This window comes from Macadamia integrifolia, chromosome 7 (assembly GCF_013358625.1).
Source record: "Macadamia integrifolia cultivar HAES 741 chromosome 7, SCU_Mint_v3, whole genome shotgun sequence".
In the NCBI taxonomy this organism is placed as follows: domain Eukaryota; kingdom Viridiplantae; phylum Streptophyta; class Magnoliopsida; order Proteales; family Proteaceae; genus Macadamia; species Macadamia integrifolia.
The window spans coordinates 6844774-6859315 of NC_056563.1; the positions used below are offsets into that span (position 1 = coordinate 6844774).

The window sequence follows — 14542 nt, forward strand, 5'->3', positions numbered from 1 at the left end:
AAACATAAGAAAATTGTTTTAAAACATTTACACCGAAACCTTTTATAAATGATTTCTGTTTTAATATATGAAAATGGTTCAGTTTTAGTTGTACCTAAAACATCTGGCACCAGATCGAATCAAACCATCCACACCAGAACCCAACCGATTAACTCCCTTAGGTAGAGATCCCACGAGGAAATGAGGACGAAGCACTGCTGGTTCTTATTCTGTATAATGGTTTGGAACTGCCCACGAACCCAGGATGGTACTGTATAACAATGAGGATTCACCTTCTAATCATGAGCTTTCAACTTTTGAATAATCTTTTCCAGAAAGAAAATAAACTTCTGGACCATTTTTGAATTTCCGAGTGCAAAAAAACACCCACTCCCCTCCAAAAATGTTAAAAACAAAGCTGCGTGCATGGGAAGAAACTGTATAACATGTTATCAAGAACACAAAAAATTCTATAATTTCAATAAAAGAATATTTTGCCACCTAAAATTTACGTAAATATGTCTGAACATTCCAAACCCATCAGGCAAACCGTAATGTGATAGATATCATGTTATGTTGTAAATTGTATCAAAAAAAGTACTAGATTAAGGGCTCGTTTGATAACGTTTCTGTTATCTCTATTTCAAGAAACGACAGAAACATAAATTTCCATTTCTAGAAACAGAAACAGAATTGAAGGTGTTTAATAAGTCATGTTTCTGAAAGTCGATAGTAACCAGCGAAAAAATGGCCACAAGTTGTTTTCAGAAACGATGAAACAAGTAAAACTTGTTTCACCTGAGTCGCTTCTTGAACCATAAATAGGTAGAAATTTCAATTTCTATTTCTGAAAACAAGTAAAACGAAACAGTTTTATCAAACGCTTTTTATTCCGTTTCTACCGTTTCTAGACATAAAAACGACAGAATATCGAACGGGCCCAAGACCCCTGAATCAGAGGAAAAACATATTTCGGTAAAAGAGAGAAAATCAGAGCAAACAATGTTAAAGCTTGTATAACTTTTTCTTCCCTCAGGAACTTTGAGTAAACGAATCCATTTAAATTTTGACTGCTGTATACAGCTGCTCAAAGCAGATCATGTTACCAAGAACTGGTGAAGGATGGAAGTTGAATACAGTAAACTCAGTCCAAGTTCATTTCAAGCTACTAGAATGACCAAATCTAGCTAGAGACAGACAGCGGGATAGGCCTTACAGCGCTCTGGATCCGGCGGAAAGCTGTGCAGACTCGATCCTTTAAACTGTCATTCTCACAATCAACTTCTCCAGTCTTCACATCTAGGCGTGCCACATTGCTATCAACAGTCACCAGAATATTCCCCTCCTCTCCAGTCTTGACATCTCCAAACAACGACACCAACAAAGCATGGATTACCTTTTCACCTGTCTTTGCATCCTCAGTTTTAGCAGTCTCTGCCACTGCTGTTACCTTGGGAAGGTCACGTGTAATGTTCAGTATCACAGCAACAACTGAATCAGAGACCATGTCGCTAATAGGGTCTGATGTCCATTGCAATGATACATGTCTTTCTGATTCTTGTTTAACTGTCACACGCTCATGCACTAGTAGTGCTGGGCCCTCAGACTCTTCATTTGGGAGAGAATTTACACTCTCATATATCTGCATGAGTCTGTGCTTAATCACACCAAATGCACCAGAGTAGGGCACTGAAATCCTCTGAGTGATGTTGGCAGTGGATAGCTGAGAGAAGACATGTAGATCTTCGGGTGCCATTATCTGATAAGTGAAGCCTTTCTTGACTAGCAAACCACTGACTGTTTCACCTGCTTCTGGAGTTTTTTCAGCCAATCTTCCAATCGTTTTGGCCATTTTCTCCGAGTTGAAATACATTTCAACAGATTGGCAGTTCTTTGGGGACATAATTTTGGTGTTCCGATCAGTAAACTGGGTAATGAGCTTCTGTTTAAGCCTCCCCATTTCAGTGGCCTCTCCATGAACAAGGATTATATTAGGAGGCATGAGCTCTTTCAAGAACGTACTTGTCTGGGCAAAATCAGCATGGGCTGAGAAGGAAATGTAGTGTACTTGCATATTGAGAGGGGCAGTGAGGCCATTCATGAGAGTGACTTCCTTCGGTTCATTGATGATGGTCTTTGCCAGGGTACCCTCCACAACATACCCAGGAATCACACATGCATTCTTCTTATCAGAGCACCACATATCAAAGAGTTGTCGTGATAAGCCACTCTGCAGCCCACTTGGGCTTGCCATCACAACTGATGGCCCAACATCCTCAAAATTCTCAATACTTTTCAAAGGTGAGATGTGCTTGAAGTCGAATGGGTTAGAATTGGCAAACTGATTTCGGATCCTCTCATTCATGGCATTGATATATGTCTGGTAAACTGCCATGCACCTCTTGGCCAGAGGAGAAGCATAGTAGATTGGAATGTTGTGAAGTTCAGGATGGTTTGACCAGTACTCATCAAGGATGAGGAGGAGCTCCTGGGCCCGGCCAAGTGCAAATGCTGGGATGAGGACACGACCACCCTGAGAAATGGTTGAGTGGATAACATCTGTGAAGCGTTTCTCCCTCACAAGCCGAGGCTGGTGAAGTTGTACACCATAGGTGGATTCAATTATACAGATATCAGGGGAAAACTGAGGGATCTCAGCTGCACGGAGATGGCGATCTTCCTCCCTTGAGTAGTCTCCAGTGTAGAGCACCCGAACTCCTGCAATGTCAACCATGAACATGGCAGCACCAAGGACATGACCAGCAGTATAGCACCAGAAACGAATTCCATTCACTTCTAGTGTCTGGTGGAAGTCAATAACCTGCAAAAGGGGAGATTCCGAATTCCAAGTCATAAAAATTCATTTTAGAATTTGTTATTCCAATCCAACAAAATGGACTTTCCAAAATACTAATAAAGAAAAAAATATCTGGCAAGCCCAGAGGTCCAGAGAAAAGAGAAGAATAAGATTACTCTCTGATGCAAGACCAATACATACACCAAGAGAAAACCTTAACAAATAACCAACAATCAGTAATAATAGAAACAGTATTGCTGCCTAAACTAAAAGGAGAATCAACATGCAGTTACATAAGGGGACAAATATTTTCAATAGTTTGCAGACAAATCAGACTGCGTGTTACTTGTTAAGACACCAGTCATTCAACACCTCGCATTCCAAACCAAGGAAATTGTCTCTGAAATGGTTAACGGTGGGGCTTTATCATCTTTCAAAACTCCACATAGAGGCTTGCCCATAGATGCCACATAAAATCTTAAGATAAAAACTTCTTGCATCACACTTTTGTAAAACATATACAGCTCTTGATTGATTACAACATCCAGACAGTATCCAACAATAAACCTTATAATAAACTTGCTAAGTCTCTTGGAGCATTATGCACAATAGCACTTATAAATTGTACCCTTGGTATAAAAATGGAAAACAAAAAGATCAGCTTTATTTTCTGACGCGTAATGACAAACTAAATGACCATGTGGTTAAGAATGTGGTCGATTCAACTAGTGAGACTGTTTCAAGACCACCTTTTGAACTATTCAGAGATTAATGACAAAATGACCAACTTAACTGATGTTGATCCCACGTTCAACTACCCTCATCATGCGTCACTATGGGCCCATCCAAGTGATGTACGATTCAAACTTTAATTGTAATGGCAGTACTGTAATTTTTTCGAAGTTCAGGAATCAGGAATAAAGGAGGAAAATAATAAGGGTTAATTGATAATTAAAGTGAAAAAGGGAGGATATTCTGGAATTTCAGAAGAAAAGAATAAGAAATCTAATTTATAAGGGACGGCTTAGCTGTAAATACCAGGAAATATGGTTTTAATAACAAATAGAAGAAGAGTTAGTCATCTTCATGAAAATGAAAACAGTAAGCCAGTGGTAAAACTAGCTGATTTCGAAAATAAGATCTCTTTTGGGGCCCATTCAATCTAATATTTTGGGGATAAGATCCTCACCATCAATCCTCTAAAATTTGATATTTATCAAGTTGAAAGAGCAAGCAGCAAACAAACCAAATTAGTCTGCAATCATATTTGGCCTAATGAACAGGAACCAACAACAAGGACAGCTCAAATCTCCAAAAAAGCATTCAGTTCAATCCTCAAATTGCACAGGTTGAACTGCCTTAGGGGTATAAATTACACTCAAAAGTTTCAGGGAGAGAAGTTGAATTGAGAGTTTGATCCAATGTTATGTGGGCTGCAAGTATCGTCAAACAGAACAGAGAGGGAAGAAAGAGAACAAGGAAGAACACATAAAAGGAGGGAGAAGGAAAGAGACAGCTCGTGCATGGGGTTGAACAAAGATGAAAGAGAAGAATAGAAGGAAGAACGGAATAGTTCTGCCACTCCACAGTCATGAAAGTGAAACCAAACTCAAAATTCATTCCAAAAACCAAATCTGTCAATGAATTACCAGCATACACATATTTAACTTCGTAAGAATAGACTCCTAATAAAAACTAAAACTGACTAAACCCAATTTGTTAACCTACCAAATCATAGACAAAGCAAAGGAGGTTAACTGCATCATTAACCCTTGAGTAAATGGGGTCACAAGGAGGTTGGTAGAATGGTCTCTTGGATCCCCTAAACTACCCATATTCAACTTTAGGGAAAAAGGTTTTAGTAGTGAGTGTGGCCCCTGCACCCAAACACATGGGGGAAGAAATGACCAGCCCGCTCCCCATGAAACAGAAAATGACATCTTTGTAGATGGTTCCTCACGCATATTCATTGGTCATCATGCACATCCAGGAACCGCACTTCCCCTTAATTTTAAAGCTCTCCATGGATTCCAGGAAACAAGCAGAAATAGGACTGATTGTGTTCTATTGAGTTGGAGAACCAATAAGTTATAAAGCTAAATTCATAGGCTAAGCAGCCAAAGCTAGGACACCCAGAGAAGAAGTGGAGACTGCTTAATGTTCCCAATAGCACCAGTTCGGTAGATTCAAAATACATAATAATTGTGGAGACAATAAAGCATCCACTCCAAGGAAGATATCCATCAGATGGTAGCTGAGGAATTAAGTGAAGTCCAAGCTTCTCACACCTTGCAGGAAGAGAACTAAAAAGCTGATCATTTTGACCAAGGGCCCACTCAAAGATATCTCAAGCTGGCACAACAGAATCATTCTTGCATAACATTGTGATAGTCAGTAGTTGGGGGGTGCACCTCTAAACCGTAATTCCTTTTTCCTTGTCATTTGTACTCTTTTTTCCATTTGGGTTGGGGTGGTGGTGGGGGAGGGAATAAATAAAAGAAAAATGAGTGGAGCCACACAGACAGATACTGGGTGTCCAACATGGAAGGTTCTGAAAAATGGAGTTTCCTTGCTACAAAGTACCAAAGCTCCTGACCTTCTGAGCCAAACCACAAGAATACTTGATACAACCAATACAACTTAGAGTGAAGAAGTCTAAAAAAATTAATAAAAATAAAAAGAGGGAACATGATACCGGAGGTGGGTGTTTACCACATAAGCTTTTTCATTTTAGGTTGGGGTAAGAGATTTAAAAGCGTTAATCATAAAAGTAAACATACCTCAATCTTGTCCATGGATCGGAGAATATCTTGTTCATCATACAACATATCTTCAACTGATACTTTGCTGACTTTAACATAATCGGATAAAAGAAGCTTGTATATGGCTTTAGTTGCATGAGTCATAAAAACACGGCCTTTGAAAGTGGTCTGGAAAGCAAATTCACACATTTTAGCTTATTGACAAGTAGGTGACATGAAATACATTGTAACATACCTTCTCCAGAAAATACGGAAGAGAGGCTGCATGATCCAAGTGGAAGCTGCACATGGACAACAACAGCCTACAGTGAGCCCGTCATTTAGGAAGCAAGGATTCAAAGACACTTGGACTAATTTAATAAAAAAGCTGTTTACAAACCAAAATGACCTTTGGTTAGCTATGAAGTAAACAGAAACAAGTATGTCCATATTATACATAAATGGGTAATATGATATGGTAATTTTGGAAAATATAACAAGCCAAATAGCTAAATTATTCAGAGTGATGATAACATTAAGAGGTAATACATCAGTAGATAACATTTCATATAAGCATCGTGCGGATGACATGCATAAATATAAATACAAATACATTTCATACATAAACAGGGTATACACTTCATGTATCCATAACAGAAAGAACTGGTAACATCCTATGAGCTAAATTCAATCAATATTTGTTCGAGATAAGGAGGTCCCTCTCATAATGCGTTAATATGGTGTTTGGACTGTTGGAATCCAAAATCCAAATAGCTAAATTATTCACAGTGATGATAACATTAAGAGGTAATACATCAGTAGATAACATTTCATATAAGCATCGTGCGGATGACATGCATAAATATAAATACAAACACATTTCATACATAAACAGGGTATACACCATGTATCCATAACAGAAAGAACTAGTAACATCCTATGAGCTAAATTCAATCAATATTTTCGAGCTAAGGAGGTCCCTCTCATAATGATTCATGAATGTGTTAATGTGGTGTTTGGACTGTTGGAATCCAAACAGCCAATAATTTTGATGGAGGGCCCCTAGAGAAGAAGGGGAAGATCGAGTAGCGCGGGGGGTGGGGGGGAGCACACACTAGCCCTTAGGCTTCTACCAACACATTCTCTTTTCATTCTTCAAAATCTCTACTGTGTCCGTCAATTACAGCCAATATATAGGGAAAATAAAAGACATGAAATTGAAAACCAACTAAAATAAGAAACTAGCCTAAACTAGGAAACAAGGTCTAAACCGACTCTAAGGATGTGTTTGGTCATGTTTCTGTTTCAGAGACGACGTTTCGTGTCAAAAACGGAAATTTCAGTTTCTGTGTCAAAATGCCTTTTTTTTTTTTTTTGAAGAAATTGGAACGACCGAAACCCTTTTCGACTCCGTCAATTCTCGTTTCTACCTTTTTTTTTTTTTTTAACACACCATAAATGCACCAAACGCTTTATTCCATTTTTTTATTCTCATAGAACAAAAAAACTCCATAAATGTTTTTCTGAAATGTTACCAAACGCAGCCTAACTTTTATGTTCCTACTCTGTAAAATAAAAGACACAAAATAAACCCCTATTAATTACTTCCAACCCTTGTTGAACCAAAACCCTGGGCTGGATCAGTTCTTCTTGGCTCTTGGCTCTTGGCTCTTGGCTTCTGAAGCCGGTCATGCTGGTCAAACCAAGCAAGTGCAGCCGTGTCTGCATCAACTCTCCTCCTCTGAAAAGAACTCAACACCGTCGAGTTAAGACAAGGATTGAAGAGACTGTCTGAAGGAATACGCTGAATGAGGAATGATCCCACCGTCTTCTTGAGCTTAATTTCAGGGAGATTTTTAACCGGATGTAACTTTATAGGCATGTTATCATGCTTGAAGGCATAGGTGTAGGCATAGCCACAATGTTGTACTTTCTAGTCAAATAACCATGGTCAACCAAGAAGGATATGGCACACCTACAGAGGGAGGACATCGCATTGTACTGTATCATTAAATCCACCAATTGAACATGTGAGCAAACACTTATCTATGATCATGAGATTAGTGTTGTTCACCCAAGCAACCTTGTAGGGATTTGGATATGGCTTGTCTTCAATCCCAGCTTACGAACAGCGTCTTCAGAAACAACATTAGTGCAACTACCTCCATCAATGACCAAGGTTAACAGTTAGTCATTGCACTTCAGAGGGGTCTGAAAAATACTATTGCGACGCCAATCTTCATCTTCAATGACTTTCTGAATAGTCAACACATGACGAATGACGTAAAAAGGATGTGGGTCCTCATCATTGGGAGTGTCATTGACTTCACCTAACGCGAAATCTTCCCTTAGATCAAATGTTTCATAGCCAAGCTGCCTGCTTCCGGAATGTAAGGTAAAGGAGAATCCTTATCAAGAAAAACAAGTGAATGGTTGGGCCACTGAGCACTGAAATGTTCATATCCTTTGCATGCAAAGCATTGATGAGGAAACTTTGACGTCCCAAGAGGTTTATCAGAACCATACCGAAGTGGAGAATATGGACGGTTTGGCCATGAAAATGAAATGCCTGAATCACGCGAGGTGGAAAATATGGTCAACTAGGTCATGAAGATGCCATAGATGAAGCACTAGCCTATGGGCAGTTGACTGACTCTTCTTGGGTAGAAGGATGTTGCTGAACTGAACCAGACCTCGAGGAAAAGTATCTCTAAAATGTCTCCAATTCTATGGACGTTCCAGGCTTTCCTCAACTTGATATACTATATATATGTACACCATCTTCTATTGTAGGCAATCGACTAGATGCAAGGGCAACACTAATTTGAGAGTGCAAATCATTGTGGAATGTGCCACTAAAACTTCTTCATCCCACTCAAAATCAGAACAAGTGGCAAAATAGTAGAATCTGGCAACATACTCTTCAACTGTCAGATTTTCCTATTTCAACTATGCAAGCATGATGTGCATGCGCTGGTTGTAATCATAAGGCAGGGATCTCCGGTTCATGACTTCATGCATTTTTGCCCAAGTAGTGACTAATTCAATGCCTGATGTTCGGTTCTATTGCTACTGCTTAACCCACCAATCTCGAGCCATGTCTTTCAGTTTAGCCTCTACAAATAATACCTTTTGGGCTCAATCAACCCGTACCATATGAAGAATGTCTCTAAGCTGTGAATCCAGTCAAGATACAGTTCTGGATTGTTGTCCCCATAAAAGTCAAGAACGTCAAATTTTGCTACTCTGTCCGTTCCATATGGTGGAGTTAGCGGTGGTGGTGTATGATGTGTTGGTGGTGGTGGTGGTGATGAAAGACCCTAAAGGGGTGGGTGCTGGAAGAATCCCAAGATTGAATGGGACTCTTTCCTCTATCAGCTGCCACGAATCGGTCAAGCGAAGCTTGCATGGTTGTCATCATTGTCTGAATGGAGGTGACAACCGTGGTGAGGGTATCAACACATTCAGTGAGAGTGTCAATTTTGGAACCAGTCTCACCTTCGTAGGAGTTGAACTGATGAAGAACTTCACCATTGGCTACCACGATGGAAGATAACAAGAGAGCACTTAAAAGGTAATGGCAAAATAGCCTTAAGTAAAACAAAATACAGATTATGTAGAATAAGGAATCGACTTATAAGGGGTGGAGTTTATTGTATCGACAAAAGAAAAGTGAGGAATTTACTCTCTGTAAAACCATAGAAGCCAACGATAGGGTCGCTGGATGTAGCAACAAAATAGGCTGACGCACGGAAGAAGGAGAATATATAGGGGAGTCTTCTTTGAAATAACCTAGAGAGGGGTGAATAGGTTATGCTAGTGAAATTTAAAATCTTTTTGAATTCCCTAAGTGTGATTGAAAAAATAAATGCGGAATAAAAATAATCAATCACACTACACCAAGATTTATAGTGGTTCGACTCAACTTAAGTCTAGTCCACTCCAGCAGAAGCAGCTCTGAATTGGCAAGCAGAAAATACTACCGTTCAAAATCAATATCTTGCGAGAATTCTGGCCCAAACACAGCAAACTCATGGCACTTTGACTCATCATGATCATCTTCTACAGTCTCTACGACGAGAAATTGATCAAGTACATGCCGAACTTGCTGGAATTGCTTCTAGTGTTGCCGATACCACTGCAGCCTTTGCCCTTATTGGACAAAAGGAAAAGCATCTCAGATATCTTAAAGCTCAATTTCAAAGCTTACAGCGACCACAGCCTCCTTCTTTCGCAACAAGTAGGCAGCAACCACTTCCGGTTACAGTTCCAAGCTTCATTCCACAAGATCCTTTGCTATATATGCCTCTCCTGCTCCCCTAGTTGTCTCTTCTCCAAGGACTTTTCCTATTGAAGAACTCAAGGAACTTCAAAGACAACAGCGTGCTCTTCCCAAAAGAACACAAGCAACCAGGGGTCTTGCCCGTGGTAGACTTCCACTAGCATGGACAACCACTGCCGCACTTATGGATCTCAGTGATGATTATGAAGACGAATTTGCAGATGCCCTACCAGCACCACCTCCATTTACCCCTTACCCTATATGTCCGTCCCTTACCCAGCACCACCACCTCCAGTGCCTATAACACCACCCAGTCCTCAGACTGCTCCACCATCTACTCCTGCACCCGCTTCACTACCTAAATCCATCCATACTATTGTTACCCCCTCAGAAAATGCTTTATCTGAGTACCTTACAAACCTTACCATCACTGATCCTCTTCCCTCTTTTATGAATGAAGGATCACATCCTGCTGCACCTCATGTTTCAGAAATGGATGATTACCCTGAAATACATAATCCTGAGGATCTACCCAGACCAACCCCTGCTCCACCCACACCTTATACCCCATATCAAAACCAACACCCCAAACAGTTTTTTACTCTAGATGATATCCCTGTTCCTAAATGGGCATCAAGAATTGCAGACTTTCATGCATGGATCAATGCAGAGCTACTTCATGAAGGCGTCTCCACCGTCACAGTCTTGTCCAAGTTTGTTGCCAGACTTCAAGGAAAACTCAGGGAATGGTATTTAGCTCTTGGCCCTTACAGACAACTTCAACTTGTCCAACTTACTGAGAGTCAGTTCATTACCACTCTCTATTAGGAATTTCTTGGCCCAGTTTCAAATGATTTATCAAAGGCCCATGATGAATTCCTCCAAATGAAGTGTTGTTCCTTGAATAGATCAGATCTTGATAAACATTTTTCAAGGATGACTGATCATTTCCATAAGATTGGCGGAATTGATGATAAAATCTCAAACAAGTCTTTCTGAACTCCCTTCCAGAACCTCTTGGCGCAGATACACAGCAGTTTTTAAGAAACCAAAACATTCCATTAGCCTCATGTACTGTTGGTTCACTCTACAGCTATGCACTTACAACTCTTGACAAACTCTGCAACATCAAAAAAGTCCGGAAAGCTTTGCAAGACAGATCTGATAAGGTCTCTTCTGCCTGTGATACTTCTTATCTCAAGATCAAGTGCAAAGATGCCAAATCCTGTGATTGTTCTACCAAGAAGTCTTCTCATCTCAAAAGATTCCCCCCGTTTTCTCGGCGACAGAAACGGAAACATAAGTTCTCCTTCAAATCCCCAAAGATCAAGAAAAAATGGAGATTTCTTCAGAAAAACAATTTAGAGGAAAATAAATCTACTTCTTGTTGTCTGTGGAAAAGACGGACATTTTGCCAAAAACTGTCCCATGTCTCGCAAGAAAGACAAGCTCATGCACATGTTATCTTCTCTTCATCATGACAATCTTCAAGATGCGGACCTCGAATCTTTGTATTCCCTTGATGAATCACCCACAGATCTTTCCCTTTTTGCTATTGATTTCCCAGTAACACTCAGTCCCAGAGTCTTCTCTCTCTGAGTCCGAGGAATCTGATCCCCTCTACCAGGTTATCCCTTTTATTTCCCCTTCTCAAGCAAGTTTCCAAACCTCTTCTCTTCAATATCAACTAGTATCTCTTCCACATGTTTTTGTCCAACTAATCCCTGAACCTTATGCCAAACCCATCAAAATCATAGCATTCTTAGACACAGGAGCTCCTACCACTATTATGAATCCAAAAGTCCTTCCCAAATCCCTTTGGAAAACTCAAGATCCCCCTTTACCATTCTTTGCAGCTAATGGTGAAATTTTTCATATCAATTTAGTATCTAAACATCCCATTAAAATCCAACTTCTTCCTACCCTGTCTTTCACCCATACAATATTAGGAATCCATTTTCTAGGAAAAGACCTCATCATAGGTTTTGATGTCCTCAGCCATCTCCCCCTCCGATGGACGCCCCACGGTCTTGTGTATAAACAACTTCTTCCCTGGTCTCCTATTTCTAACCTCTTTTTTGCAAGTCCATCTATGTTTGAAGAAATCAAAGCACATATCCTTTCAACATCATGTGTGGAATCTCATTCAGATTTTCTCACAAAATGTTCCCATCCTTTATGGCAGAATTCCGACTTCTTCATTACACTTCCTTTCAAGAAGAATGAGGATGTCAACCCAACAAAAGCCAACCATCCAGGACTGAATCTGGATCATCTTTCTTTGGCTGTTCAAGAGATCCAACAATTACAGTCTCAAGGTCTTTTAGAACCTACTCTCTCTCCATGGGCATGCCAAGCATTTTATGTCAACAAACGACCAAAACAAGTTCGTGGAAAATTAAGAATGGTGATTAATTATCGGCCTTTAAATTTCTTTTTGGCTGATGAAAATTTTTCACTTCCAACTCGCCCGGCTTTACTCCTCTAGTTGGCTCATGCCACTGTCTTCTCCAAGTTTGATCTTAAAGCAGGTTTTTGGTAACTTGAAATAGTCCCAGAGGACAGACCAAAAACAGCTTTTTGTGTTCCCGGCTACCATATGCAATGGACAATAATGCCTTTTGGTTTAAAGACAGCCCCATCAATCTTCCAAAGAGCCATGATGAAAATCTTTGCTCCTATCCAAGACCATGCTCTTATATATATATATTGATGATATTCTCCTCTTTTCTAAAGATGAGCCAGAACATCTCCAGCTTCTTCAACAGTTTCACAAGATTGTTCAAGATTATGGTCTTATGCTCTCTTAAGAAGATGCAAATTAACGTCCCTACCATTGATTTTCTCGAAGTAACCATCTCCAAAGGACAATATAATCTTCAGCCCCATATTGCAACTTCATTACAGTTATTTCTAAATGGCCCTCTGACAAAAAATCAAGTTCAACAGTTTCTTGGGATAGTCAATTATATGACAGAGTTTCTTCCTCAACAGATCAAACATACCTCCTTGCTTCACCAGCTTTTGCGTAAAAAAACTCCTCCTTGGTCTACAGCAATTCAAGCCCTGAAGAGACTTTCTGAAATCTTCCCTCTCTCCAGATCCCCTCTACTGGAAAAAGAATTTTACAAACAGATGCCAGTGACACCCACTGGGGTGCAGTTCTCCTTGAAGAACAGACTCCAAACACCAAAAGAACTGTTTGTGGTTACAAGAGTGGATCTTTCAAACCCTCTGAAGCTCATTATCACTCTACCTTTAAGGAAATCCTAGCAGTCAAGCGTGGCATAGAAAAGTTCCAATTTCATCTTATTGGCCACAAGTTTCTCGTTGAAATTGATATGCCAAGTTTTCCCCGTATGCTTGAATTTCGACAGAAGATCCTCCCTCAAGCACAACTTCTCCGGTGGGCTCAATGGTCTCCCAATGGACCTTTGATGTCAAACACATAAAAGGAAAAGAAAATGTTTTGGCAGATTTCCTCTCCCGACCTACCTCAACCTTTGTTGTCATACCTCTACTTTTCCCTATAACCCCGGAAGCCTCTACCTCACGACCTCCACCACCTGGCCATAACCTTTGTTGTTCTCTCCCACCATGCCTCCCTCCAGAAATCATCCAAGACTTAACTCAAAGAAGAGTCATTTCTTATAGTAAGACTACAGCTATTCAACTCCTCACAGTTGCCCTTCGCCGTGAAGGAATAGTCTTACCAGGAAGCTCTTTCCATCCTTATTACCCCTATCTTGCCCTTTTCTCCTTTACTACCCTCGAAGAACTACAATACCTTCCTCTCATTTATAAATGTATCTTTTGGCACCTCTGCTCGGCCTACACTATTGCCCTAAGTCTTCCCTAAAGCACTATTGATGTAGGGGGTTCTTAGGTGACTAGGTCTCCTACAAAATTAACTAACTAGGTATGGTTAACTCAAAAGGCTTAGGTAGATAGGACAAAAAGAAACTCAGCAAACAAGATTAAGCATGCAAAATAAAATGAGACTAATAAACAAAGTAGCCAAAAGCAATAATAATCTAGACAGAAAAACACATAAATTCTTACTTAAGTTTCAAGTGGGGACATGGGGAAGGGAACAAACGACATACAAATGTTAGGTTCAGCACAAATCAATCTAGACACCCAAATTAGATATGAAAACAATCAATGTCCTCTAACAACCAACTAAAATAGAGAATCAACAAGGTTTCTTTTGGAGATATAACAGTGACGAAACGATTTAAAACAACGGGTAAAAAAGGAAATCTTCAAGGTCATCAGGATAAAAAGAGGTGAAGGTAGAGGTACCATGGTATGGGATTAGGTCTTCAACATTGAAAATATTGTTGATCTCCATGCTAGTTGGCAAATCAAGAACATACGCATTGGCACCTATCCTCTTGAGTATCTTGAACTGACCTGTGCTACGAGCATGTAGCTTGCTCGCTTTTCCCCTAACAAAACGTTGCGGCTTGATTCTTACCATCACCATATCACCCTCTTGAAACTCTTGTAGCCTTCTGTGCACATCTGCCTTCGATTTGTATTGCTCATTGCTCAGTGTTATCTATCTCCTTATACCTGCATGCAAATCATGTATATGCTGAGCAAAAGATTCGGCTGACTGGGAGGTCCTAGAACTAGACACGACTGGGATAAGGTCTATGGGTGCCCGAGGCTGGTATCCCGAACAGATCTCAAAGGGGGACAGACCAGTGGTACGGTTCTTAGAACTGTTATATGCAA

General features: G+C 40.1%; 1 protein-coding gene across 1 annotated transcript; it reads right to left on the minus strand.

The window, feature by feature from the left end:
• Positions 1 to 969: 969 nt before the first annotated feature.
• Positions 970 to 14123, minus strand: LOC122084481 (cleavage and polyadenylation specificity factor subunit 3-I-like). Its single transcript, XM_042652753.1, has 4 exons — positions 14105 to 14123; positions 5774 to 5819; positions 5557 to 5706; positions 970 to 2800 (listed from the first exon to the last, which is right to left on the minus strand). Exons 3-4 carry the CDS (start codon positions 5680 to 5682, stop codon positions 1163 to 1165), a joined length of 1764 nt encoding a protein of 587 aa, XP_042508687.1. The 5' UTR covers positions 5683 to 5706; positions 5774 to 5819; positions 14105 to 14123; the 3' UTR covers positions 970 to 1162.
• Positions 14124 to 14542: the final 419 nt, after the last annotated feature.